At 51.2% G+C, this 26,123-nt stretch overlaps 13 protein-coding genes across 13 annotated transcripts in view; 4 read left to right on the top strand and 9 right to left on the bottom strand.

Annotated features, from left to right (window-relative positions):
• Positions 1-202: 202 nt before the first annotated feature.
• ASPVEDRAFT_98490 (uncharacterized protein) lies at positions 203-2,476 on the bottom strand (the record flags this gene model as incomplete). Its single annotated transcript, XM_040818794.1, has 2 exons — positions 203-1,732; positions 2,033-2,476. Coding segments are annotated over 2 exons (1,974 nt in total), but the record flags the coding sequence as incomplete, so codon positions are not given.
• Positions 2,477-2,689: 213 nt separating this feature from the next.
• dppIV (prolyl dipeptidyl peptidase DppIV) lies at positions 2,690-5,046 on the bottom strand (the record flags this gene model as incomplete). The annotated part of the gene is made up of 2 exons (XM_040817377.1): positions 2,690-4,990; positions 5,041-5,046. The coding sequence occupies 2 exons, from the start codon at positions 5,044-5,046 to the stop codon at positions 2,690-2,692; spliced, it is 2,307 nt and encodes a 768-aa protein (XP_040667640.1).
• A 1,263-nt stretch (positions 5,047-6,309) lies between these two features.
• On the bottom strand, positions 6,310-6,690 carry ASPVEDRAFT_83401 (uncharacterized protein; the record flags this gene model as incomplete). Its single annotated transcript, XM_040817376.1, has 2 exons — positions 6,310-6,449; positions 6,513-6,690. The coding sequence occupies 2 exons, from the start codon at positions 6,688-6,690 to the stop codon at positions 6,310-6,312; spliced, it is 318 nt and encodes a 105-aa protein (XP_040667639.1).
• A 161-nt stretch (positions 6,691-6,851) lies between these two features.
• Positions 6,852-7,642, top strand: ASPVEDRAFT_131291 (uncharacterized protein; the record flags this gene model as incomplete). Its single annotated transcript, XM_040806800.1, has 2 exons — positions 6,852-7,450; positions 7,519-7,642. 2 exons carry the CDS (start codon positions 6,852-6,854, stop codon positions 7,640-7,642), a joined length of 723 nt encoding a protein of 240 aa, XP_040667638.1.
• A 1,027-nt stretch (positions 7,643-8,669) lies between these two features.
• On the top strand, positions 8,670-11,234 carry ASPVEDRAFT_83399 (uncharacterized protein; the record flags this gene model as incomplete). The annotated part of the gene is made up of 17 exons (XM_040817375.1): positions 8,670-8,894; positions 8,953-9,114; positions 9,158-9,265; positions 9,316-9,386; positions 9,434-9,544; positions 9,589-9,615; positions 9,660-9,702; positions 9,753-9,795; positions 9,841-9,931; positions 9,980-9,993; positions 10,040-10,156; positions 10,210-10,615; positions 10,667-10,738; positions 10,785-10,831; positions 10,887-10,960; positions 11,021-11,151; positions 11,210-11,234. The coding sequence occupies 17 exons, from the start codon at positions 8,670-8,672 to the stop codon at positions 11,232-11,234; spliced, it is 1,767 nt and encodes a 588-aa protein (XP_040667637.1).
• A 40-nt stretch (positions 11,235-11,274) lies between these two features.
• ASPVEDRAFT_192198 (pepsin-like aspartic protease) lies at positions 11,275-12,899 on the bottom strand. Its single transcript, XM_040809107.1, has 4 exons — positions 12,479-12,899; positions 12,155-12,432; positions 11,854-12,105; positions 11,275-11,789 (listed from the first exon to the last, which is right to left on the bottom strand). Exons 1-4 carry the CDS (start codon positions 12,799-12,801, stop codon positions 11,452-11,454), a joined length of 1,191 nt encoding a protein of 396 aa, XP_040667636.1. The 5' UTR covers positions 12,802-12,899; the 3' UTR covers positions 11,275-11,451.
• Positions 12,900-14,967: 2,068 nt separating this feature from the next.
• ASPVEDRAFT_83397 (uncharacterized protein) lies at positions 14,968-15,206 on the bottom strand (the record flags this gene model as incomplete). Its single annotated transcript, XM_040817374.1, has 2 exons — positions 14,968-15,090; positions 15,147-15,206. The coding sequence occupies 2 exons, from the start codon at positions 15,204-15,206 to the stop codon at positions 14,968-14,970; spliced, it is 183 nt and encodes a 60-aa protein (XP_040667635.1).
• Positions 15,207-15,989: 783 nt separating this feature from the next.
• On the bottom strand, positions 15,990-17,319 carry ASPVEDRAFT_83396 (uncharacterized protein; the record flags this gene model as incomplete). Its single annotated transcript, XM_040817373.1, has 2 exons — positions 15,990-16,860; positions 16,916-17,319. The coding sequence occupies 2 exons, from the start codon at positions 17,317-17,319 to the stop codon at positions 15,990-15,992; spliced, it is 1,275 nt and encodes a 424-aa protein (XP_040667634.1).
• A 584-nt stretch (positions 17,320-17,903) lies between these two features.
• Positions 17,904-19,748, bottom strand: ASPVEDRAFT_887279 (Zn(II)2Cys6 transcription factor). The gene has a single exon (XM_040818396.1). It carries the CDS (start codon positions 19,466-19,468, stop codon positions 17,978-17,980), a length of 1,491 nt encoding a protein of 496 aa, XP_040667633.1. The 5' UTR covers positions 19,469-19,748; the 3' UTR covers positions 17,904-17,977.
• A 1,175-nt stretch (positions 19,749-20,923) lies between these two features.
• ASPVEDRAFT_652534 (uncharacterized protein) lies at positions 20,924-21,538 on the top strand. Its single transcript, XM_040815791.1, has one exon. It carries the CDS (start codon positions 20,961-20,963, stop codon positions 21,420-21,422), a length of 462 nt encoding a protein of 153 aa, XP_040667632.1. The 5' UTR covers positions 20,924-20,960; the 3' UTR covers positions 21,423-21,538.
• Positions 21,539-21,762: 224 nt separating this feature from the next.
• Positions 21,763-23,502, bottom strand: ASPVEDRAFT_168011 (CRAL-TRIO domain-containing protein). The gene is made up of 4 exons (XM_040808668.1): positions 22,613-23,502; positions 22,524-22,565; positions 22,375-22,474; positions 21,763-22,317 (listed from the first exon to the last, which is right to left on the bottom strand). Exons 1-4 carry the CDS (start codon positions 23,354-23,356, stop codon positions 21,806-21,808), a joined length of 1,398 nt encoding a protein of 465 aa, XP_040667631.1. The 5' UTR covers positions 23,357-23,502; the 3' UTR covers positions 21,763-21,805.
• A 384-nt stretch (positions 23,503-23,886) lies between these two features.
• On the bottom strand, positions 23,887-24,630 carry ASPVEDRAFT_83393 (SDR family NAD(P)-dependent oxidoreductase; the record flags this gene model as incomplete). Its single annotated transcript, XM_040817372.1, has 1 exon — positions 23,887-24,630. One exon carries the CDS (start codon positions 24,628-24,630, stop codon positions 23,887-23,889), a length of 744 nt encoding a protein of 247 aa, XP_040667630.1.
• Positions 24,631-25,390: 760 nt separating this feature from the next.
• Positions 25,391-26,123, top strand: part of ASPVEDRAFT_41437 (uncharacterized protein) — a 1,469-nt gene continuing 736 nt past the window's right edge. The window contains exons 1-2 of the mRNA XM_040812344.1: positions 25,391-25,439; positions 25,492-26,118. Coding sequence (XP_040667629.1) covers positions 25,558-26,118 — 561 coding nt within the window. The 5' untranslated portion in view covers positions 25,391-25,439; positions 25,492-25,557. The remainder of the gene's footprint in view (positions 25,440-25,491; positions 26,119-26,123) is intronic.

Here is a 26,123-nt window from a genome sequence, read left to right as displayed (position 1 = left end):
ACCCTAGGAGAGAAAGGACATTGCCGTCGTAAACAGAGGGGAACAGACTCAAAAGGTCGAGGTCGAGCGGCGAGTCCTGCAATGTCAGCTCTAGCTTTAACCAGCCACAATGAAGACTCACACCCAGGTTAAGACCAGACAATGTCGGATCATATACATCGTAGCCTGACATGTTATCCCCGTCAGCCCCGTAAACCGTATCCAACCGAGCAGTGCTCATCTGCAGCGCCGAAAGACACTTTTTGAAGCTTTGCGTTGCCGCGTCGTAAACCGCCCTCTTCACATCCTGTCCTGTTTTCATCGCGTGGATCTGCCCTAGGACAGCCGACAGAAGGCCAAACCGTTTCATGCTTGGGGTTCCGCTCGCAATTGTTTGGAAGAGATGGTTCTTGATCTGCTCGAGAATGTCAATCAGATGGTCGCGACTCGCATCCGCGAGCCCGTCGAATGAGTTTCCCTCTGGGCCTGGAAGTCCTGGGAGGAGATCTTCTTCCAGCTGGGTAACGATTTCTAAACATAGCGCCGAAATGACATCCAAACCGAGCGGCCCTTTGAACGTGCCCTTCCCGCTGAGGCAGAGGCGTAAGAAATCACCAACAGGCGACTGTGAAGTATCAGCATACGATACTATCACACTCGCAGACTCCAGACAGGCTTTTCGCGCATAATAATACTGCCGGTCCTTCCTTGTTTGCACCAAGAACGGCATATACAGGGCCAAGATATACCAGTGTAACTGACAAACGATGAACTTTGCATGAAACTCGCCCAGTTCCAGGGAGGAACCGCGTCGGCGTCGGGTATTGACAGAGTGCAGGAATGCTGTAGCACTCCGGCAGACGGCTCTCATTTTCCCGCCTAGGTCAAGGGCCTGTTGGTAGGACTGGCCCTTGCCGTCGTGTATCACGTTGAGGATTTGCATACGCAATTGCACGGACTCTTGTACCAGAATTTGAACTGACGTGTCCGTGACTTGATCGCTGATAGCAGAAGCGGATACAGAAGCAGTATCCGGACCTAGATCGTTATCGTCGACATTCGACGGAACAACGGTGTCGAAATGTGCCGGAATAAGAGCAGGCGTGCCTGACTCCAGTGCATCCTGGAGCACCAATTCCACCACAGTCGCCCAGAGCCGTAGTCGCAGCTCGGCCTGCAGCTTAGACAAGGATGGAAAGTTTGTCGGGCTGCGGTGTAACCCCATTGCCATGGCCGCGCGCATGAGAGTGCCCGTGGAGAGCCACGGCGACGAGCCTAGACCGCACGCCTTGCGCGCAATCAGGAGCAGGCACATTGTCTGGAGGCCGTCGAGGTTGACTGTGAATTTCTCAGATGGCCCACCCAGCCACCACTGCGCGGCATATATCCATTTCTGGACCTGCTGGGTGTACTCAGCGTTGCCATCACTGGGATAAAACACCGTCCCGATGGCGAGGATAAGTACGAGCTTCACAAGAAAGGAAGATGTGTCTGAATCAGCCCCAGACCGCGCCCAGAACTCCTCGTATTCAGACCAGAATGTCGACACATGGATAACGCGGTAGACTCCCTCGAACGTGCGCAAATAGCATCGCACAAGTTCGTCACATTTCTCCCTTGAAGGAACCGTATTCCGCAGGCCCGACACAGGGTCATTCAAGCGAACAGACCGTTGGGCCTTGATCGACCGTCGTAGCTCGCGACCTTCCTTGACGGTATCGACCACGTCCTTTTTCAGGTCCTTCAATCCCGGCTCAGTGTCGCCCCGGCTGAACAGTCCAGCAATAGAAAGCTGAATGACAGTTAACCTGGCAGTCTAGTCTCCGCGGAGAAGCGTCAAAAGAAATCGCGATCGGGATAGACTTACCTGGTCCATCTTGTTACACCAATGCGTCGGACCCATGAACTTGACCTTCTGTGCCGACGATCGCAGGCGTGGAGCTATCGGCCCCATAGAGTTTTTCTCTTTCACAGAGGCACCAGCATCAGAATCACGATCAGCAGAATCCACACAGTTTGAGCAGCCGGTCAGTTGACCTTCAACGGTTTCGACCCTGGCTGCCAGAGCACGCAACTGGCGTTCTAGGCTGGGCCGTCGCGTTGCCGTCTCCTCTGACCCCGAACCCAAAACATGCTGTTCCAGTGACCCCAGTCGGTCCTGGATGTCTCGAATGGCATGAGTCAAGTCATCAGTAGCGGCGATAGCACCATTCTCAGTCGAGGAGGAGGTCGGAGTCAGAGTCAACAAGCTCGAGTTCCCACCCGAAGAAATTCCCCGAGGCCGAGACCCAGACGCTTTAGATGCTGGTTCTCGCTGGGTATCAAATCGGACTTGGCCTGCTATTCGGGAATCTGAAGCAACTGTCCCGTCGCGATAGGAGCAATTCAGCGCGGATTTGGCGCGCGTGCAGGGCGCGCATGGCACGTTCAGGTCGCAGCGGACTTTGCGCTGGCGGCACTGCTCGCATGCTTTTGCGGGACGTCTGCGTTTTCGTGGGGGTCCGTTAGGCATGATGGATCGATAATTGCAAGTAGATAAATACCGAATTATCTGGAGAATACAGAATGGGAGTCGGTGATGGAGAAATGTCACTAACCCCGAGGGCCGAGGCCGAAGTCGAGTTCGGGGCCGGGCTTAAGAAAATGCCGAACTACAAATCAGATATTATTGAAGTATAAGTAAACAATTAAATACTACGGCTAATTAATATTAATTAGCCATCCACTGGTGTCTCTTGCTCCACTGATGTGTATCCTCCGTGTCCGACCGTTTCTTCTCCTCGTACAGCCTCTGCGCCAGCTGTCTATACAAGAAGACATTGCCTCCGTTATATCTAATGCTGTGATCCGAGTCTGTAAACCACTGCACCTGCATTTGCTCTGGCGTGACGCCATCTCCTATCAGCGTGTCGACCAGAGCAGCGGCATTCTGGAAGTGAACATTGTCGTCGCCGGTGCCGTGCTGGATCAGGAATCCTCCCTCTACATTCTTGAAGCCCTCCGTGCGCCGGATGGCGGTGGTATTATACCCATCCTCGTTCGTTGACAGCGTCTTCATGTACCGCTCCGTGTACATAGAGTCGTACAATCGCCAGTCGGAGACAGGCGCTGTCAACAATCCGAGTGAGAACGCGCCGCTGTCAGTTTCGAGAACCTTGCCCGTGAGGTAACCGCCATAACTCCAGCCCCAGATTGCAATGTGGTCGGAATCAATCCATTCTCGCTGTGCGGCCTGTTCCGCAGCATAAACCTGGTCCTCGGCCTCAAGGTTTCCAAGCTGTTTGGCCACCAAGGAGCGGAATTCGCGTCCCTTGTAGCCAGTGCCGCGGTTGTCCACGGTCCAGGTAACGAATTCAAGCTCGGGATCGGACGCAATGTATGCGTTAAAATCGAGCCCGTTCCACGATTTGCTGACTTCCTGTGCTCCTGGGCCGCCGTATGGAGTGAACAGTAGGGGATATTTCTTCTCCTTGGAGAAGTTCGGCGGCAGCCTCTGCATTACGTTCAGTTTCTCTCCGCTCGGGATGCTGAGTTCAAAGTAGCTGATTTCAGGCAATGCGTAGCCCTTGAGCTTCTCAATCAGTGCTGCATTGCTGGTGAGGGTGCGAAGGGGAGCCGTCTGGTTTACAGAGTAAAGCTCCTGGTATGGGACCTCTGGGCCGGCGTAGGTGAGAATGTAATATCCAGCCTTTGCAGAAAAGGAAGCACTCCAGTATGCTTCGGTGCTATCATCAACAAGAGGCTTGATCTTGAAGGTCTTATATGACACCGAGTACAGGTGTCTCTCGGTGCTATGGTGCTGCGTCGAGAGATAGTATACGAGCTCGCGCTGTTGATCAATGCTCACCACCTCTGTAACTTCCCATTCTCCCTCAGTCAATGCGATGGGATCGCCGCCAGAGGTTGAGAAGAGATACAGGTGTGTCCAGCCGGTATGGTCGGACAGATCCACAAAATAGGTGGAAGAGTTTCTATTGCCGACTGGCCCAACGTATGCCATGGACAACCAGTTATCCAACCAGCCATCAGTACCATCGCGTTCATGTGCGACGGTAGTATCGCCGGAAGCTGTATCCACAATGACAATCTTCTGCTCATCCTGCACACGATTGAAGGCCTTGACAGCCAAGGCACCGTGCGCGTCCGTCACCCAGGCTACTTCACCAACGATCAACTCGCTGGGGTCGAATGCATCGATAGGAATAGGCGTCACCTGCTTATCACTAATCTTGAGAATACTCAGCTTGACTGTTGGGTTGGTCTCCGAGACTTTGGGGTATCTGATGTCGAGCTCGCGCGGATAAGGAGGCGCAACCTCCTGGCTGTCCATGTAGTACGGGACGGTGTACGTAGGGACGCCAGTCTCGTTGAAGCTCAGGAATGCGAGCAGCTCTGAGTCAGGCGAGAACCAGATCGCGAACCGGTCACCCAGAATCTCCTCTTCGTAGATCCAGTCCGGCACGCCGTGGAAGAGATCTGGTCCACCGTCTTCAGTGATCGCAGTCACCTCGCCATCAACCCAAGTAAACAGATTATTTCCGCGCACAAACGCGATGGACTTCCCATCGGGACTCCATTCGGCATACTGGATATCGCCAACCTGGCCTTTCACCAGCGGCGCTGACTCGAACGTCTCGACATTCTGGATGTAGTAATCAGCGAAGAAGGAATGGCGGTACTGCTTCGTGTAGTTGGTCGCCCAGAGCACAGACGACAGATCTGGACTGATCCAGTAGTCGTACGTGTCGTCTGGCACCTTGTCAGCTGGGACAATGGTCTGCGATCGGTTGGTGACGATGCTCTCGATCTTGATGCTGCCGTCCTGCTCCTGGAAGACGTACTCCCCATCATTGTCGGTTTCAATCCATTGAACTGAAATCGAAGAGGGAGACAGCTCAGGCGTGACCACAGTTTCATTGAATGTCAGTCGCTTGGATCCGGTCGCTCTGGGCTCGCGTGGTCTCCAGGGCACGGCGATGCAGGCGCCCACGAGGAGTGATAAGGTGGAAAGCTACGCGTGTTAGCATACAATTATCCTCAATTATAACGCGCAATACATACTTTCATTTTCACGACCAGGCCCAGCAATTGCTCTCAGCTCTGCCTGTGGAATTCCCAAATACCCAGCAAGGGGAATGGGCGAGACCCCAATTTAAAGCACGCGAACCCCCGCAACACAATAACAGCCCCAGCTTATCAGACAGCAGCAGGATAAGCCTGCGCATTCAGGAACATGCGCCAAGGCGTGACTGCGTCCGGCCGGCGATAACCGTCGAGTGTTTGTGCAGTTAGAAGGCGCGATCGGCGCCATCGCGTGCTTAGTGCTGCAACCCAAGACTGGCTCTCAGATTAACCAAGACGTTTAAAAAACGATGGCTGCTCCAAGGTAGCATGCCAAGAATGGCGTCTGAGATTGCAAAGTTTGCGTTGGTGTTTATATATATGCTGTCTGCCAGTGCCTGGTTCGAATCATGCACACTTTGTATGGAGTAACCTGCCATAGGAGAGAAACTCAAGGCGGGCAATTTCAATCGTAATGGAACCCCATAGACTCTTGTTTCTTCTCTTTCTCTTCTCCCTTTCACGCCAGACCGTTGTTGCCAACAGCCCATAGCCGTTGTCATGATCGCAGCCCGAAGGACCAGTATGGTACCTGAGCTTGTTGATTCTTGCATCAGCGCAGTCAAGACATGCCTTTATGCAAGATCTGTAGGGTGTAAGGGTTGATTGACTCGTAGCTGTTGAAGTATCAGACAGCATTGCATGGAAGTGTACCGGTGATAGTAATAGGGCACATGAAGTAGAGGACGCTGCATCCCTTTCGCAATAATTGCACTTACAATGTATGGGACGGTCCTATTATCGGTATCGATTGGTCTCCAGGGCCAATATAGCTCTTGTTAGTGAAGTCACAGCCACTGCAGTTGGGGTGAATGAGCACCTGAAACAGTACGGGGCAACATACAGAGGATAGTGTGTAGAAATATGGTTTGGAGCGCAGAGGCATGGAAGTTGAGGAAGGTGCCTTTATCAAGGTGTTGTAGGACTTGTGCGAGGACGGATGTGCCTCCCTAATGGAGGACTAAGAGCGGCTCTGGAGAGGCTATAGTTGTTCGATAAAAAGTCTGACACCATCACTGGGAGGTACATCGAGAGGCGCACTTTCCGTAGACCTTGGGCCCTGTTCGTAGAATGGTGAGGAGATATTCCGCTGGTCGGTATTGATTGCCTGGTGGACGTGGTGGTTCAGTTAGGGTCACCTTCCCAAACAGGAGATTCGAGTCGTATTCGTAAAGCAGCCAAAACCTATATAACGCTATTTATATATTCTTATGTATTTCTATTTAGTGTTGGAACGACTTCCCCATCGTAAATCTCCTGGGCGACCGAGCTATAACTCCAGCGAGTCCAGTAAGAAGGAGTCCCACCCTGTCCACCATTACTCGTAGCATAGATTCCAACCAGCGTGCCTATAGTAGTCAGTTAGCATGAACCGTAGTGCAGCTCGCCCTTGAAGAGAGATTATAGCATACCAAGAAACCCTCCACTGACTATATCACTACTTACGGAATCCAAGTTAACTGTGCCAAGTCCACAGGTAGAAGAGGCAATGAAGGTGAAGCTATCTGGGTCCTCGGCCTGCACCGTCATTCGGATAGAGGGACATAGTGACCACAGCTTCGCGATATCCTTCACCACTGTCTCGAACATTGGGGGCAGTAGGCGCAGAGGGGACACTCGGACAGCATTGACTAACTACAGTTGACTAACTATCCCACCTTTGCTGTGAGTCATCGACCACATAGATAAGCCCTCAAGACCTCCACACCATTCATTTCAAGTTGTCATCCCCATCTCAGCACCTGCCCAAGATGACACGCAACAAGAACGTCGTTTTCGATGTCGTCGGAACCCTCGTATCCTACGACACCCTTGTCAGCACCATGGACAGCCGCCTGGGCGACCGTCTCCGCGCTGAGGGCGTCAAACCCTCCCTGCTGGCAAACACCTGGATAGAAGTCGCAGAACGCGAATACACCTATCTGAGCATATCGGGCAAGTACGTTCCCTTTGTCAAATGCATGTCTCAGCTTTTCTTTCGCGTGCTGTGGCTGGCCGATATCCCCAACCCAAGACAGTTCGCTACAGAGGAGGACGTCAAGGCCATGATGGACGCATATAACAACCTTACCATGCGGCCTGATGCAGCGGAGTGTATTAACAGGTTACGTCAAGCCGACTTTACGGTCTGGGCGTTGACTGCTGCGGATCTGGATGGAGTTGCGGGTCTATTTGCAAAGGCTGGTGTGGAGATGCCGAAGGAGAACCTGCTCTCGTGTGATCTGTACGGCGTTGGAAAGCCAGATCCATTAGCTTACGAGCCCCTTCTGAAGCAACTGGCTCAGTATGGTACGAAGCCATGGTTTGCGGCGGCGCACTGTTGGGACGTTTCGGCCGCGCAGAGAAAAGGGTAGGTCTTGCCGGCGTCGAACTTTCCCTTGTTTTTCTTTTTTTTTGTGACTGACAACCTCATTATAGCTTCCGTGGTGCTTACTCTCTGGTATTAGAGAAGGATAAGTTGCCTGAGTTATTTGGCGACATCGAGGTCACGGCGGATACATTGCTTGAAATGGCAGATGGCATTATTGCCGCGGCAGAGTAAACTGTCTTTTCGCATCCCGGGCATAACCATGGACTCTGGCTCGATAGTTCTAGCTAAACTGTTAACACAATCGCTATATATTTTTGGCCGATCAAGAGGCTGTAAGTCCAGTGTAGTACGCCCTGTAGGCTGAAATAAATCCAAATGTAGAACTGGACCGTCTGATACTGATAGCTGCGAAGGTGGTGAATGTTGCATTAAGGCTATTATGAACCCATTAAGTCTATTCGCTTGCTAACCAGATATTAGCATTCGCATATCAGCCCTGCAGGGGAGAGTAAGCCAAGGCGTATTCAATTGGCGAGGTGCCAGTTGAAACTAGGTCGGAGCACCACTGAGACGATAACGTCTCTCCAGGCCGATATTATCCAGCATCGTCGGCCGAATAATGCTTGCATGACCCCGTGGGCCAGATTGATCATGATGTGATACATAGATTGCAACAAAAGTTTCAGCGACAAAGTACGGCCCGACCCGGTGACGTTCCAAGAGGCAGCCAGCTCAGATTAACTCCTACATTTCGTAACTGGATGTCGGTCCTTGCCAGTGTGAAAACGAAAAAGACTTTTCAGGAGTGTCGTGGAGTTTACCTGTGCGTATATCTATATCAAACCCCACCAGAGCACGACATCAACCCCGACGATTGTGAATCAACGCATGGGCGCTAGAGGCTGACGCAAGACCCCAGCAATATGGCATTACCGTATAATGAATCCCATGCCTGAACCTTGCACTGGCGGCCACGGGTTGTTTCTGCAAGCATAATGTCTGTAGCTGGTGGTGGGGTGCCTTCGACAGATCCACCGAGTTTGGGAATTAAGAACGCGCTCCTACAAATTAAATCCCTGCAGAGATTATACTGGGAATACTAGCAGGGCGCCAAGAACTAGCATGATATCGCCATACATGTCAAGTGTTTCGTCACAAGCTAAGGCGAACCCACCGCGTTACTTTTTTTTTATAAGTCACAGCTTATCGCAGCTGCCGATGAAAAACTTTCAACGGCTAGCTGGGGGATACAAGCAAGATGTCCGACAAGAAACCATCCGTGTCCACCGTCCCGGACAACTCTACGGTGCCCTCCGACCATGACAGCGTGAAGAGCAAGGGCGCAGCCGGCGCAGCCCCGCCTGTGGCCCCGGCACTGGCAACCCATGAAGGACAGCGGGCGGAATCCATCCTCGGTGATTGGATTTTGCGATTATTGCGGATTCGCAGAGGCCCGAAGAAGGAGGTGTACGACCTGGATGCGGTGTGTATATGGATTTTGCCCATAGCGTCAAATAACCAGAAGGTGCTAATTGATCCAGATCGCAACCCAGCCCAGTATATGGGACTCGGACAACCTTGACGAGTACAAAGAGCTATATATCCATCCGAAATGGGAGAACTGGCGTGCATTCGATCCGGGGTTCAGATGGACGTGGCGCGAAGAGAGGGCCGTGCGCCGCAAAATTGACTTGAAGATTATGGTAAGACTTGACAGCTTCAATTCAGGCATAGCTGACCGTCTAGTTCTGGGTCTGTATAATGTTTGCTGCGCTCAATATTGATCGAGGGAACATCTCCAACGCGGTCTCAGACAATATGCTGGACGATCTGGGGCTTACTCAGGGCGACTATGTATGTTTGCTACCACCGCACCTATTGATTTATATACTTACAACTATTAGAATACCGGAAAGACGATTGAGAGAGTGGGCTTCCTCGTCGCAGAGCTGCCATCTCAGATTATCTCCAAGCGGTCAGTCACCTTGTCCAAATTGTTATCAACCAGACTGACTCCCGTAGAATTGGACCCGATATGTGGATTCCTATCCAGATATGCATCTTCAGTACTATATCAGCTCTACAGTTCTTCCTCAATGGACGAGCCTCATTCCTCGCTACTCGCTACTTAATGTGAGTGTATCCTTCATAGTATATGTTCTCTACTGACTTGCCAGTGCCACATTCCAGGGTGGATTCATCCCGTAAGCATTACCCTGCCAAACTGCGAATAACTCTAATTCCGCAGTGACACCATTCTCTACCTGAGCTACTTCTATACTGGCCCGGCGGTAAGCTACCCTGAAACGGTAGCACTGTTCGTCACTGACTGACATCGCAGCTTCCCGTTCGACTGGCCTGGTACTGGATATCTGCGCAACTAGGTACGTTATTATAACACACCTGGAGAATCCTGCTGACTGTTACAGTCGATATTGTCACCGGCTTCGCTGCCGTCGGCCTCTTATCCATGCGCGGAATCCTGGGCTACGCTGGCTGGCGGTGGCTGTTCCTCATCGAGTAAGTTCAACTTCCCTTCATACGTTGCGCCACTAACAGGTCTATTAGGGGTATCTTTACATGTATGCAACTCTAAACCTATCCACTGGTAAATACTAACAAGTATAGTCCTGGTCGGGGTTGCCTCCTTTTTCCTCATGCCTCAGTGTCCGGCAAAGACCAAGAGCTGGTGGAATCCGAAGGGCTATTTCAACGAGAAGGAAGAAAAGATCATTGTCAACGGGGGTGAGCTATTAACTTACATACACGCACTTAATGGAGCTAACAATAATACTTAGTGATCCGAGATGACCCACAGAAAGGCGGAATGTATAACCGACAAGGTCTCTCCGTCCGCCAGATCTGGCAATGTACAAAAGACTACGACATGTGGCCACTCTACATCCTTGGTCTACTATTCGGTTTGCCAAAATACCCCGTGGACCAGTACCTGACTCTGTCGTTGCGAGACCTCGGGTTCAACGTCGTCCAGACCAATCTACTTTCCATCCCGTACATTGTCGGCGCCAGTGTAACCATGCTCCTCATCACTGCCTTCAGTGAGTTGGTGAACAACCGGAGTTTCGTGGCGATGGCAGAAGATGCTTGGCTGTTGCCTTGCTTTATAGCCCTTCTTGCCCTTCCAGACCCGATTAGCCCGTGGGCTTATTTTGCTATTGCGACTGTCCTGTTGTCGTTTCCTTAGTACGTGGCAGCATACGGATACTCCTGCAGGGATCAACTGACATGTACCAGTACTCATCCAATCCAAGTTGCCTGGACCAGTCGAAACGCTGGATCCGTACAAAACAGAACTGTTTCCGCATCGTGAGTAACCAACCCTCACGAGGTAATTTCATCTAACAATTCGCAGTTTATACAACATGTGGGTCCAAGTCAGCGGAATGATAGGAGCAAACAGTACGTTCTATTCCTTCAGTACTGAAGCCACTATCCATACTAACTAATCTCCAAGTCTACCAATCAAGCGACTCGCCCCGATACTTCAAAGCAAATAGAGGCCTGCTTGTGATTTGCATATGGATGTGTGTAAGTCAACATCAACCCCCGAACTCCCCCTCTAGCTATTCCAAACTCACATTATACCAGGTAATCCAATACCCGGCTACATATTTCTACTACCGCTGGCGCAACAGGTCCAAGGCTAGAAAGTGGGATGCAATGAGTCCAGAGGAGCAGCATCAGTATAGACAGACGACCACTGACGAGGGAAATAAGCGGTGAGTTCGGGGCTGTTTTATTCCAGGTCTATTGACCGTCGCTAATTTTCTATGACAGTCTTGAATTTCGGTTTGCGACTTAGTTTGGATAAGGAATGCCAGATAATGCCTCTAGGCATTATGGGGAACATTGGATATGGATTGATTGCGTCTTCGTTGTTAGAAAGCTATTATAGATTGGATAACAGCCCTACTCAAGCTTCCTCATATACATCTCATAACCCCACTCACAGCAAGAAACGATCTTCTTCTCATCATCAAAACATCCTCATCCCCAGCTCAACAGTAGAGACATTAATCCTAAGCCTGAGGCGCAAAACCCAACTTCGGGCCCCTCGAATCAAAAATAACATACTGACTCTTAAGGAAAACATCACCGAGGATAGAAAACTGCAAGCCCTGGTTACTCTGGATGCCACCAAAGCAAGACTCGCCGCCCTCAGTCACAGGTGCCCAGTTGATATGCTTGCCCGGGACAACAGCGACGTAGTTACCGATCGTCAGCGTGAATGCGGGCAGCTCGGAGTCACAGGGGAAGACGAAGCCGCCGGCTTGCTGGTCGTTTTTGGCGGAGGGGACTTTGTCGTAGTAGGCTTGGACGACTTCGTCGTCAAGCATCATGAGGGTTGTACCGGTGTCTATGCCAGTGTCAGCCTTTGCTATTTATTACTTGGGAAGCTGTTATATGTGGGGGGAACATACCAGCAATTCCGGTGAGAGGGCTGGAGGAGTTGCCGCCTCCATTTCCGACGCCATAGCTGCTGGCGGTGAACTTCCAGAATCCGTCGCTGCTGTCGACATCAGCGTAAGCAATAGACCCCTTGTACTTCTTCTTGTCGATGAAGCCGAAATCATAGGCTCCTGGGGCGTGGTGCTTCAGGGCAACAGCGAAAAGGGGAGCGTCGAGCTCAGACTTGACAGTGTCGAAGAATGTTTTCTGGGGCTTGGGTTGAACTATACTCAGATTAGTGGATGTAGTCAGATGCGTAGGAAAGTGTCATACCAGTGTTAATAGAGCTGAAAGAAAGGCCCAGCAGACCGTCGTTGTTGCGGTCCTGCACAAACTGCTCGCTGATCTGCTTGGCGGATTCGACAGCCTGGCCTCGCGCAGTGATGCTGCCGACGGAAACAGTGTCCTTGTAGACATCACCGCTGGCGCCACTGCCATCGCCGTAGGAGATCTTCCAGCTATATCCGTCCAGCTTGGTGGCGTTACCGGCGGGCTTGTAGATGCTGTGGCCGGATTGCTCGGAGGATGGAAGCTCTGAGGAGAACACCCAACTAGATACGGTCAGCTCAGAATACCTTCACGAATAGTACGACATACAGATCCGCAGAGCCGGTGTCGAAGTCCAAGTTGAGGGTCTTGCCGCCGACAGTAACTGGAGTTAAATATTGGGAATCTTCCTCTTCAGGGTTGGCAATGACACTGCCGCTACCGGCGGCATCCTTGATGTGCTGGGGCACAGTGGCGCCATATTTGTTCAAAGCACTGAGATAAACACCGGGGACGTTGATGGGTTTAGGTGCGGACTTTGTGGCCACGACCTGTTCGACGGTGAAGCCCTTGCGAGGCTTGACTCCGGGCAGGGCGGACGCGACGGTGGAAAGACCAAGGGCGACGGCTGTGACTTTGCTGAAGACAACCATTTTGGAGTCTTAAAGAGTGAATGAAAAAGCGAATGAATCAGTTCAGTGAAAGAGTGGCAGAGCAGGAGATGGAGGATATCTCGAAGATGAGAGTGATGATTCTACTGTACCTCAGGCGCTGCACCCATCTTTATACCTGAGTTCAGGGGGGACTGCCCCTCGGTCCTCAAACATATCATGAGTGATGGTCCACATCGACCACGGCGGACTCTTTCTCATCCTGGTATAGAGATAGGAAAATCCAAGAAACCACCGCGACTAAGCTTTCAGAAGCCTTGCAAGTCCCGTAATTAAGCGATGACAAGCCGACGAGGTTGCAATCAGACTGATGCCAAGTTAGCCCTAGACCAGGGGGACAGCCCCAGAGGAGGTGCAAGATGATAAGGGATTGGGGAAGAGAGCAATCAGAGAGCGCGAGTGGCATAACGTAGACCCTGACGGGGCGCCATCGTGAATGCTACTGTGGAGTCGCGGATATGCTTGTTTAGGGCAAGACTCGACGGTCTGCAGCTGGTGGCCTTGTCCAACGCGGGCTGATGCACGGAGATGGCCGGGGTCGCGTCATCTGGACTTGGCCGTCAATGCAGAAGAACAGTCATTCGACGCGTTATGGCGATCGCCATTCTGACAGAGTTGTAACACGATGGCAAAGGGTGGAGAGAGCAGGCTTGATACATCCGGCGGGAGGTGGACGGCAGGCTCATCAGGCACAGGAGGTGGCTATGCTGATTGGAGGGAATCGCTATGGAAGAGACACGAAGATCAAGAAGGGACACAGAGCAGCAGCACGATCCAGCTAACGGCTGATCGTCGTCAGCTGCAGATAATACAAAACACCCTCTATCGCCCTACACAGTCGTCGCTCTTCCCAATCGCATCATCTGTCGTGATTCTCCTCTGCTCTCTAGACATGTCAATCGCTTAAACCTTCTCATCCCCTTCCCCGATGCGACGGTGATAGTTTGGCCATCGAGTCTGCGTTTCAAAATAATATAAAGCGGATGCTCGCACGGACAAATCAACTTGCTGCAGCCCCTGTCCGACAGCAAACTAAAGTCGCGACACTGTCGATCGCGGACAACGCCACTAGAAAAGCCAATTCGCCATTAACAGGGTGCTGATGGGGCAGATCACTGGCCAGTGTCGCGATGCCCCGCTGGCCTATCAGCCCTGGAAGCAGCCCTGTTGCGTGCATGTGCAGCCAGCCCTCACTGGTGACTATCTTAACAAGGGTGTGCCTGTTTTAGATGTTTTATTATCTCATCTATTTTCATGTGATGAGGGTCTGATGTCCCGAAACAGCGCAGTTGCTTATCATCGCCCTTGCCATATACCGGAGCAATCTAGGCTGGCCCCTGACAGTATGGTTCATACATGATCGAGCTCTGTACGCTGGATATACAGCTTGTATTAAGTGATATTTGCCAGCACGCCCCAACGCTTCGCACTTTTCACTAAAAGCACCTTTCTTGTGAGATTTCAACTGGCTTCGTCGGGCAATATATAAACCTCTCTCTCTCATGCCCAGGAACTCGCCCCCACGACTTCCACGGACAAGTATCCCGATCGGCAATGAATGTAACTCGAGCGATCACCTTGTCAGTCTCCTAAACTAGTAGCATAACGCGATTGTTTCAGAGGTCGGCTTTCAGCCATAGAAAGTGTTCATCCCCCGCAATCTGCCCAGAGCATCCACTTTGTGACGTTGCTGTCTGCTGCGAATATATCAGACTGGAGGAAGCGATATTAATTAATATAAATAATACCCATAGAAGAGCTGAATGTACGGCAAAGGCGACCACTTTTGGGGGAATAAATGGATACTGAATTGCCACGACAGCAGTGGACTGAATAAGGGTAGAAAATACTTTATAAAGATCCCCCCATCTCTTACTCTATACGATTTACATCTTCATCACCGTTCGAATAGAACTGCACTACACACATGCACTCATTCACTGTTCACCTAATAGGAAGGATTGATATTATATTTGTCTACGGCTATGCTTAACCCTGCGTTATCGCAGTTTCATAGATCAGCATCCCACCATCGACAACATTTCCCGTGACGACGAACCTCCTCTTGATAGGTTTGCATGTTGATAACACCTGTTCACCGGTCCTTCTTCCCGTCGTATTGAGTAATTGGACTCGCGGGTAGCAAGCTCATAAGTTCTGGTCGAGGGGCTCGATATCCTCCAGATTCATCAAGTAGATGGACTGGGACGGGATTATGGGCTCGGCTGCTTGGGCGCGCATTCTGAGGCCCGGTTTAAGGGCTGTAGGAAACTAAAGTATTTGTTAGACTGGCTGGTACAGAGTTGAGGTGTTGGGGGTATACATACCGCAAAGGCCACGAAGGCAAAGAGCGCGACCACAAGGCTGATAAAGGTAGAGGAACGCATTTTTTAGATAGTTTAGAGTTGGAATAAACTGGTAGTGGTATGTCAAGAATGGATTGGAAGAGATGAATTGATTATGTTGGAGGAAGCAATAGAATGGAGGACGAAAGGGTTTTTATAAGTTTCTTCCATCTGCTTTTGTGAACAGCCTGCTAGTTATCCACGTTTTAGTGTTGCTAAACATAAACGGTTGCGTATTTGAGAAAGTAGTGAACTATTTAGTGATACTTGAACCAATAGTAGAATAAGTCCGGCATAGCTGGAAGTTAGGTCGTGAACCATTCACAAGTCTCACACAAGATATCCAACAATATATATGTTCCATCTGGCTGTTCAATGAGAGTGAGAATGAATGTCGCAACCGGGCAGTGCAGCGCCTGTTAACCTTCACTGGCTGAGTATCCTGCAGAGTGACTTCGATAGCTGGTTTTTGGTCAAAGAACCCACAGGCTGTGGTGTCGCCATTGAAGGCTATGTCAACTTGAGGATTGTATTATAGGTGACAGCTTGACTCAATAATATCAGTATCTCGATCAACTGCTTGGCCCCTCCGACTCGGCGTGCCAAATAAATAATACAGTCGGGCTGGTTAACTGGGTGCGTCCCGCGGTCTTAAGGTGGTTTAGCGTTGTTCTTATGGGGAACGGTCGCCGTTGTAGTATATACATGATAGTGTACTGTTGCAGCTGATGGCTACTTTGATTCCTAGGGAATGGGGCACAATGAACAACTAACAAATGGCTTCAGCTCAAGGTGCCAAATAGTCCTAACAAATCGACGGCATTGCTACTCTAATGTGCCACCCATTACCCGCTTCCTAGTTTCGTTAGACGACGGCACATAGGCCTTTGCACTTAGCCCAGGAGCGTGCTCATTCGGCCTCCCTCGAGGCGAATAAACATGAGAGCTTTTCGAGCCGGCATTGCTGGCGTTACCATTGTCAGAGTTACCCGCTGCAGTCCCGAATCGACTGCTATAACGCTCTGTAACCAAGTGCTGTAGCTTATCTCCCTCCATTGATCCCACCAACTGTGCCGAATTTACTGTAGAGAGCGCTCTCTTGACGTCAAATAGATCCGCCAGAGTAGTCACCACTACTTGGTCGCTGTCGCCATCGGCAACCACCTCCCCAACTCGGAAAATCTTTTGACTCGAAATTTCGTTGCCCATCTGGCACACCTCTAAGCACTGTTTCGACATAGCGAGGTCTTCTTGCAATCGCTTTCTCTCGGTACTATCTTCCGGGTCTCCATTGACTACAAGGCCTGTTAGTCTCTCCTGAAGGCGTATAATTGTCTGTGTAATGCTGTTCCGGCTGTCCTCCAGTGCCTGACGAGTGATCTGCTGAGCCTCAAAGCGCTGCCGTACCATGTCCTCTGTCAGATCATTTGGAGGCGACTCTGGGAGTAAAGATTGTTCTTTGTTTGTACATGAGTCGAGATAGATTCTCGCATCTTCGCAAATGCGAAGACATTGCTTGGTAACGTCTCTTTCGCTTTGCAGATCTACATCTCCCGCCGATGTATAGGTGCCTTCGTCAGGTAGCCGCGCCAGCTTCTCGTCGATTCGCCGCAAGTAGATATTCAGGTTGTAGGAAGTATCTTCGACCATCTCATTGTATTCCTCGAGGACTTTGTGGGAGACTTTGGATGTCTGCCTATATATGATATATCAGTACAGTTGAGAGCCGGTGGGGAGTTACAATAACCGACATTGTAATAACACCAAGACCAATTGATATCGTCGCTTTATACCCTCCGATTGTTTCCGCAAACTCAGTGATATTGCCTCTCCTAAATTCCATCTTGGCCCAGTCTAGGAAACCGACCTTCGATTTACTACTGAAAGCGCTCATTGACTGCTCGAATTCATTACATACTTGGCTGCATCGCTGAACCGGGCCTTCGAGAAGCAATAATATAGCAGCGTCAGTATCGACTGCCCGCTTTAGTGAGCTAAGGATCTTGGCAAGATCTTCCAACTCGTGTTGTAGGTTTTTAAGAGTCTTGTTGCGTTCCTTGAAGCGCCCAACTGTTGCACAAAGCGAGCTTGTCGACTGAATGGCGGCTGTAATAACAGCCAGTACCGAGGCACTAATACTAAGGGGGTCCGCCATCTCTGATCACGCCTGCAGCAACACGAAGATAAAATTATATTCGTTGTGAAAAGCGTTAATGTAGCAAGAGGGATGATTGAAATGGAAAGTGATGCTTGGGTGGGGTGAGGAGTCAGCTTTAAAATATCCCCATGGAGCCTCAATGGCGTTCCACCAAGAGTCTAATTGGCCCAAGTTAGCGCCGTGGCACACGACGGTGGCATACTATTGGGCAGCGACCCGAGTCCAGCGGGGGCCGTGGACATTCAAAATGGCCAGCACATTCCGTGGGCGCTTAATGGGTGTTTAATAGGTAGGTGGAGGTCAGATCCCACCAGCTGAAGGTTGGCTACTGTTTTCATACCAGATGGCGCTACTGATGGGAAGTTGCAGCGACACATCTGGATTTTCTTGCACTGTCTGGCCCTCGTTCAGTGACTCAAGGCCAGGGACTCAGGGGCCCGGTGGTTCCGGGCTATCGGGTATATCGATCTCGACGGCACTGCAGAAGGGTGTGTTTGCGTATATATAGGCTATCCAGCTAAGTTGCCGACGTTGTGTCCGCGGCAGACAGGCCAGTCCAGTGCGACTGTAGAGTGTGAAAACTATTATGCATATTACTTTGTCATTAAGCCATGGCTAAATTTACTGATAATAACTGTTGGTATTGAGTTAAGACCTATGGCACCATAGCTGCGTTGAGATGCGTTTCAACCAAGTCGAACCATGTACCCCGGAATCCAGACTTCCTGAATGCCCTAACCTGCTTCACAAAACCCTGCAGTTTTGCAGCACAAAGGCCCTGCACAGTAAACGATGATAGAATGCCCAGTATCTCCTCGCCCGGACCCTCAACTTCAAACATGGCCACTATCAAAGGAAACACCACCGGCAAGGCCGTTGAGTCCTTACCGGGTGACCTGGCGAAAGAAAACATTTCAGAGAAGATGCTACTAGCAAGTCCCTTTGCGGCCTCATCTTCAACTCCAAAGGGGAACCGCAAGCGGTGTATTACCAAAAGGCCAGCGAGACGATAGACCCTGGCTTGGGTCATCATTATCAGGGTTTCGTGTTTCCCGTGATCGGTGTAGAAGGTAGGAGGTGTGACTGGCTTCCAGTCTTTGATCTTTTGCTCTACATCACCGAGCCAGTCGTCCCCTGGATCGGTTTCGGACGTCGTGTCGTTAACGATATTTTTTCTGGCATTACTGAGCGCACAGAGGTCATAGAGAAGAGGCAACAGAGTTGAGCAAAGCCCTGCATAACGATCCACAATGATACGGTCTGGCAGTGTAAGTCGAATGACGGGGATTTCACGCCGCGCTAAACACTCGGTAGTGTCTACCAGAATCGGGCATATGATCACCGTATCCATTGCAGGAAAGTTGATGAGTCTCGGGTACCACTGCTGAGCCGATATCATAGCGCTGCGCATGATGGAATGGGCGGTGGAGGAATTGGCTGTGGTCAGTATGTCGAATACATACATGGCTTGGCCGAGGAAGAGAGCACAGGCGGCGTCATAGTCATGCGTTACGGTGACGCTTCTGAGGCGTTGAAGGCCCTTTGCTGCCTTTTCTAGATCGGGACTTTGCTTGTGCAGGACAAGCGAGCTTTGGTGCCGCGTCATTAACCCAAGGAACGCCAGGTATCCTTCGGTCAGGGTCGGTGCTGAAAAGCGCAGAATCGTGTGAACTGCCCTTTGGCAGTCGAGAGCGAATGTAGTGCCTAGCATGAACGGCATGTGTATGACAGCGAACTGTTGCACATCCTCGACTGTGCGTAGGGCATCCGAGATAGTCCGCAGATCGGCAGGGGCAGCAAGCAACCGTTCTGGCGCCGGCGGGACAACGGCGGTAATAGCGTCCTGTGTCACTCCGTCTTTTATATCTGTCGGCATACGCGATGTGGACTCTGTAATGGGGGCGTGGGGCGAGACACCGCACTCCTGCGCCTTGGGTTTGCTGCGTTCCTGGTCCTCGATACCCCAGACCTGCATTATGCCATGTGGAAAGGATTTAGCAGCAGGCCGTCGGCCGAGTCGTCTGTGCCTTCGGGATACGGTGCACACGATATTCAAATGGCGGCATCTGGCGCAGGCCAGCTGATTGTCTGCAAAGGAGCATTTCTCCTTGTTCCCGTGGCAGTGGTCGCAAGCTTTTACAACCATATTCAGACGGTGAGAAAGAACGTTTACAAGTACTTTGTAGATATGTTAGGCTGAGCCTGGAATAACACCGTGGTTTAAGAGAATCAGGTTGCGTCTTCCCCGGATTCCAGCCCCGACTTCGACCCCGACTCCAAGCTGACGCCCGAACCAGACTCGGACCAGCCAAGGAAGTTCCCAGAATCCAACTCAGCGTCCGTGCGACGACCAGGATCTGCGTGATCTGCCGTGGTGCACGCCGTCAAGTGCGCGTTGGGACCGATCAACCGGTACAGAAGTCAGGAGCGGGACATAGGAGACCGACCTGGAAGATGGCTCTTCAGTCTCATAAAGGCTTTATGCCCATGTCATTCCCCTCGCATCCAGTTGACCGGTTCTGCGGGGTATTGGGGTTGGCACGATGGCTGCCGATCGTGATCTCGACAGACTTCGCCCAAAATGGAAGAAATGGTCCGGTCCCACAATAATTTACCAGAAGGGGCAGAAAGTGTCCGCTTCTGGATCAGCAGTAACTCGAAGTGTTGTATACAACGCTCGTCAAGAGCTTGTCCAGCCCATAAGATGGATCTCAGGCCTGTACTCCAGTATAGAAGACGAAGGTTGTCATTCAACGCGGCTGGGAATCCCAGCATGCCTACCAAAATCAATCCGCTGAAGTCTGTTGCAAAGCGAAGTCAAAAGGCTGACCGCTGTAAAATCGCCAAAGAGCGTTGCAATCTCGAATATCCGTCATCCTCACCCAATACTCTCCCCTGCCCTGATGAATGAAGGGTTTTGGGAAATGTTTACCAGCCTGTTTGCTTCCGGCAGCTGAGCCTTCGTTCCCCTGCCAGGACCTACTACCATCACCGTTGATAGGATCGAGTACCTACAAGCACAAGGGGCTCTGGCATTGCCAACTATAGCCCTGCAGAAGTTCGTCGAATGCGTTCTCCCGTACATGCCCGTTCTCGAATGGCCAGGGTTTATAAATATCACCAACGCCCGAGATGGCAGCCAAGGCCAAGTCAGCCTGCTGCTCTTTCAAGCCGTATTGTTCTCTGCAACCACATTTGTGGAACTGAAATACCTTCTCGAGGCAGGCTACTCGAGCAGAGAAGAAGCCCATGAAGTGTTATTTGAGAAAGCAAAGGTCCGCCACAACATCCTAGCCCGGTTTAGGGGTTAATTACTTTCTAGCGCCTCTACTACGCCGGTTACGAGTCTGATGCACTTGTCGTCGTGCAGAGTCTTCTCCTTTTGACCCACCGGTAGGCTGGGCATATTACATGACTGATTGATTGCCTGATTGCACTACGGTTGAGACGTCGACCCAGGATCAAGCGCGAGTCATTTTACCATCAAATGCTTACACCTGATGACTTTGATATTGTCCTTGGCCCGAATCTACTCTACCCAGTATCGAAACACAGGGGCAGCTAAACCTGGGTAGTATCACACAGACCCGTCTCTGGGTATGCATACGCGAGGTCCTCGAACTACAGGCCTTCTCCACATGGTATATCACACGGCTACCTGCGTTCTGCATCAATCTCAAACATTCTGGTCATCCAAAGCTCGCATCCACCATGCTGCTCGCCAGTTTACATGGATAGCATGGGAGCGGCACAATCGGAACCGGCACACCTGCGTTCCCCGAATTGGGGTCACGGCGATTCTGGTCGCCATGATCGTCCATATATCTCAGATACAATCAGTACCTCGGCGGGAGAGACGGGAAACAATGGACTCCTTTGAGACGTGTATTACTGTGATGGCTAGCCTGCAGGATGTCCATTCTGAAACAAAAGCTGTTATGGCTTGCATGCTGCAGACCATGAAGGCTGTACCGCATAGGGAGTCTGCGGTTCAAAAGGACCCTTCAACTTTTTCATTCATTGAAGCTCCGTCAGAAGGCATGTCGGAATTGAATAGTCAGTGTAAGAACGAGAGACTGGAGGACTGGATAGGTACTTGACTAGTATATTCACTGCCTTGTATAATATCACATAATATTTCTATTTCCGTTTTATATAGACCCCCGACACGTCAGGGCTTAGAGACCTCTACTATTAAAACGGTACTACGCTTCCGGGCTATCATTATTTCAAAGCGTACTCGCCGTAGAATGCCTTCTGCCCCAAAACGGAATGAACTGTGTGATCCTGGTGGCGATCCCCGCATTGTAGATCTCCATCTGGGTTAAGGTTCGCTACTTTATCTCCTCGGTGTCAGTCAAATACCGAGGAGCTCCACACTAGATCCCCGGCTGGAGATATCCTGCTAATGGCTATGGAGCTCAGTGGTGGTGCAAATGTCTCACGAAGATAGATTATTCTAACGGATTGACTAAACTAAGTATCACTGGACAGCCACCTCCACGAATTGCGGGTCGTTGGGATTCTCCAAGGCCTTCTCCCCCTGCCCGTTTGTCGCCTTGGATGCATCTGGGTAAAAATCGATCTCGCCATGTCCCTTGATCACACCCGTTCGATCGAGGATACAGCGCGCACGCACATACGGGTCAAGCGTCCAGTAATTATCCCTGAGCTTCTTAATCACGTCGTCCCGACTGCTCTTCACGGAGTCATCAGCTTCCGATTTCGAGAGCGACTCCGCAGTGAGGCTAAAGAGCTCATCAGCCAGCTTCTTCCTATCTGCGAGAATAGTGTCCCTTGTGGCCGTGTCCTGTAGTTTCTCATCCTCGTTTTCCTTGGGCTCGATGCACTCGAACTCCCAGTCCTCGGTGCCGCCTAGTTCCTTTGTGATGCGGTTCAGGGGGATCAGCTTCGAGAGGGCTTGAGGGCCGTTGAGGAAATGGACTTTTGCGGCGACGACGGGGTCGAGGATTGGGTGGATGAGTTTCCACATTCCTGCTGAATTAGTATTCCCATACTTTTACTAGAGACGAATGCAAAAGGTGGACAAACCGCTGAAGATCCAGGGTGCATTGTAGAATATCAGCGCGCCCAGGGACTCGGGGTAATTCTCCTGGAAGCTCTCAATGATGAATTTCACCGGAGGAAAGTCCTGCACATATATCAGCCTTGCAACCCTAAACACTCTCAAAGGCACCCACCCAGTTCGAAAGCCCAAAGGAGGTCAAGTCGAACACGACCGACTATACCAGTTAGCCCTGCACACAGTCCATATATAACATAGGCATACTATCGTCTCCACCGGCGGAGCCATCGTAATCCTCAACGTCTCAATACAATGAACAATATAATTATTCAACGCCGCCGCCGGCTGGTCCGCCGGGCTATGCACACGCGCGCGCACAATAACAATCGGCCTCCCCGCCGCATCAGCACCATGGATATGGCCCTTTCCCGTGCGCAGCTGAACCAGGAAGCCCTCGCCATAGGCCTTCTCGGTAGCGTCTCCATTGCGCGCCTTTTCCAGGGCATACCCCTCGCCCCTGCGAAGGACGTCCTCGTCGACGCGGAACTCGTTGACGCGCCAGTTTAGGGCCTTGGCGAATTTGATCCACGCCTTGGGCACGTTCCATTTCTCGGCGCGCAGGAAGCGTAGCAGGAGTGCGTCCGGGTGGTCTTGTTTGAGCATGCTGACGTAGGCTGCGCGGAGCTCGTCGCCGTTGATTTGGGTGAGGACGGATTGGATTGATTTGAGCTCGGAAGAGGCTGTATTCAGGCTCTTGAGCGAGGTAAGCATTTTGGATGGAATTGCGGAGAGTTCATCGTCGGTTGTTTCGGGCTGCGAGCGGCCTAGAGAGAAGAACCTGCGGTGGGATTTGGGCGAGGCTGTAGACGCGGTGGGAGATTTGGGGACATCGGGCTTTGTGTCGCTTGTGTCCCACGACTGGAGCAAAATATTCCAGAATTCACGGAGTTTCACCTCCTGTTCTGCAGTGAGGTTGCCAAGAGAACCAGGGGGAGTTGAGGCAGTCATGGTGGGAGTTGGCTTGATCAATGGCAGACGCTACAGGTGCAGGCGAAGGGCGAATTTATGTCAATTCACGTCCACAGCCATGGCGTCAATCCATGTGATAACATCCTGGAGGAAGAGGGGCCGAGGGGCCTGAAGCCGGAGGAGGGGTTGGCCTGCGATCTGCAGCAGTTCTGGTGGTGATTGGGATGCGATACTAAACTAGCTGGAACCTGCAGTAATTAACCGGTTGCGAACTAGTGCTGAGTGGGCTGAACATCCCCTGACTGAATGAACCGGTTCCTAGTCTGGGGAAGTGCTCTCATCCACTCTTCCCACTGCTATCCCCGTGATGATCAGGCAGATCCTACGGTAATCCACGGTCGCACGATTACGTCTTGAATTAGTCTAGATGTCACATTGAGAGCTTAACTCCCTTACACAACGGTCAATTGCTTTCATGACTGTAATTGATTTGATTATATTAATATTTAGGGACAAACGTTTCAAGATCAGAACTGGGTATAGTGCTACTTTAATTTCAATCGAAGACTCTACCAAGCCGTCATTCCCCCGTCCACCTTGATATCTGCAGCCGTGATGTATGAAGCCTCGCTCGATGCAAGAAAACAGGCCACTGCAACAACTTCCTCAGGGCGTCCACACCTCCCCAGCATAACCTTCCCCATGGGATCCCCCCTAAACGGATCCCTCAACAGCGGATCTGTCTCGAACATTCCTATCTTGCCCGGCGAGATATAATTCACCCTGATCCCCGCATCTCGATCTCGTAAAGCCAAGTGGCAGTTCAAGTCCAGGATATCCTGTTTAGTCTTCCCCTGTGGCAGCGGGCTAACACACCCATCAATCGAGCCAACATTGACAACAGCACCGCCCGTCTTCTTCAAATGCGGCCTCGCCACCCCAGTCATGAGATGGATCAGGTTATACTCCTGGCTGTAGTTATTGTTGCAGTGTTCCATCGGCACACCCTGCCTCCACTCCAGATATGCCATCGATGCATTAATGCACAGTACATCGATACGGCCGAACCTCTCGATCGTGAAGTTGACGAGTCTCCCGCACCCTTCGGGCATGGTGAGATCGCAGGGTGCTAGCGAGATCATATTCCCTCCTATGGCCTGGACTGCTGTTTCTGTTTCTGAGGCGCGGGGCGCGCTCACGTCGCAGCCGACAATGGTGGCGCCTTCTTGGGCGAATTTGAGGGCTGCTGCTCGGCCCATGCTGCTGCCGGTGCCGGTGATGATGCAGACTTTGTTCTGGAGACGGGGCGTCATGATGATAAGATTTTGTAGGTTGTATACTCGTGGAACAGCTTGGTTGATAGGATGGGATAGGTTCTCTGGCACCAGTTAAGGAATACCCTGGGATCATGCTTAATAGTGCACTAGATAGAGCATTATATATAAAACCTTCATCTCCTTGTTCGATTATGAACATGACGGGGGCAGTGAATTTCTACAAGGAAGTGAGTCCAGAAGTAAAGACGGGCTTCCGCATTGGGCATTGTCCAGGGCAGAGGATTCACAAGCCGGCTCTTCCACTGAAGCCCTGATCCGGGCCACATCCAACCGTATGCCATTCAGCTCTGCATTGTATATCTTGAAAGTTTTTCGTATGTGAAGCCAGCAGGGAGTGAATAATGCTCGTGGATTGTGGAAACAAAGGTGCCACGAACATGACAATGAATCAATAAGGCCACCTATACTAGATCTCCGAAGCTAGCTGGACACTTGGGCCATTCGTAGCACCCTGTCAGGAAGCGTTTCACCTGTTAGCAGCTGGTGTGGGTAAACATGTCGTGGTCTTGTAATCGGCAGAAGAGTTGATAACTGAAGGCCAGACCTTCCTAGATGACTTGACCAAATGGAGCTAATTGAAGAAGCCTACTTACGGAACTCTCCATAGCTTACCATTAGCAGTGGAGCATTTATATGACGATCTGTTGCAACCCCGCCCCCGTCATCGGCCGATGATGTCATATATCACGAAGTAACATCTTCATTCCCACTCGCTCTCGTTTATTAGCATGAATGTCGGAAATGGTGTGTTTGCATGCTGCATGCCATGGAGACTACTGAGATTGGTAAGAAAGGAATCGCGCTATATTGCTAAACCACTAAGCTAAAGTACAGCAGACACTTATGCAAGCACTGCAGGAGACTACATAATGCTAAACACCGTTGATCTGTCTAAGCCAAAATATGTCAGGCATTGCACACCTTTATAGCGGTGTCAACCGGTCACACTATCAGCCACGATCCCATGCCGAGGATATCGACCCCCTTGACCCGCAACAGCGACAGGGCCTTATTGCCGTCTCCTGCATCGCAGCAGTGTCACTACTGGCAACATTTTCCCTCCTCTGTTTCCTTACATACCGGTTCATCTTCTGGAAGAAATACCACCGGCGCCCGCTCGGACACAACCACTATGTGGTACTCGTATACAATCTCGCCCTGGCAGACGCCCAACAATGTCTCGGGTTCATGGTCAGCCTCCGCTGGCTCGACAAAGAGGCAGTCCATGCATCCGACCCCTTCTGCTTCCTCCAAGGCGTCTGGCTACAAATCGGCGACCCGATGAGCGGACTATTCGTGCTGGCCATCGCCATATATACGGCCCTGCGTGTCATGGGCGACTACCACATCAGCCATCGCCTGTTCGTAACCGTCATCGTGAGCCTCTGGGTTTTCGGAATCCTTCTCTTCATTATCCCAATCGCCGTTCTCGGTCGGTGGGCGTGGCTTCCTGCAGTCGCATGGGTATG

This window comes from Aspergillus versicolor (assembly GCF_001890125.1).
Source record: "Aspergillus versicolor CBS 583.65 unplaced genomic scaffold ASPVEscaffold_4, whole genome shotgun sequence".
NCBI lineage: Eukaryota > Fungi > Ascomycota > Eurotiomycetes > Eurotiales > Aspergillaceae > Aspergillus > Aspergillus versicolor.
This window is presented reverse-complemented; position numbering and strand designations above follow the sequence as displayed.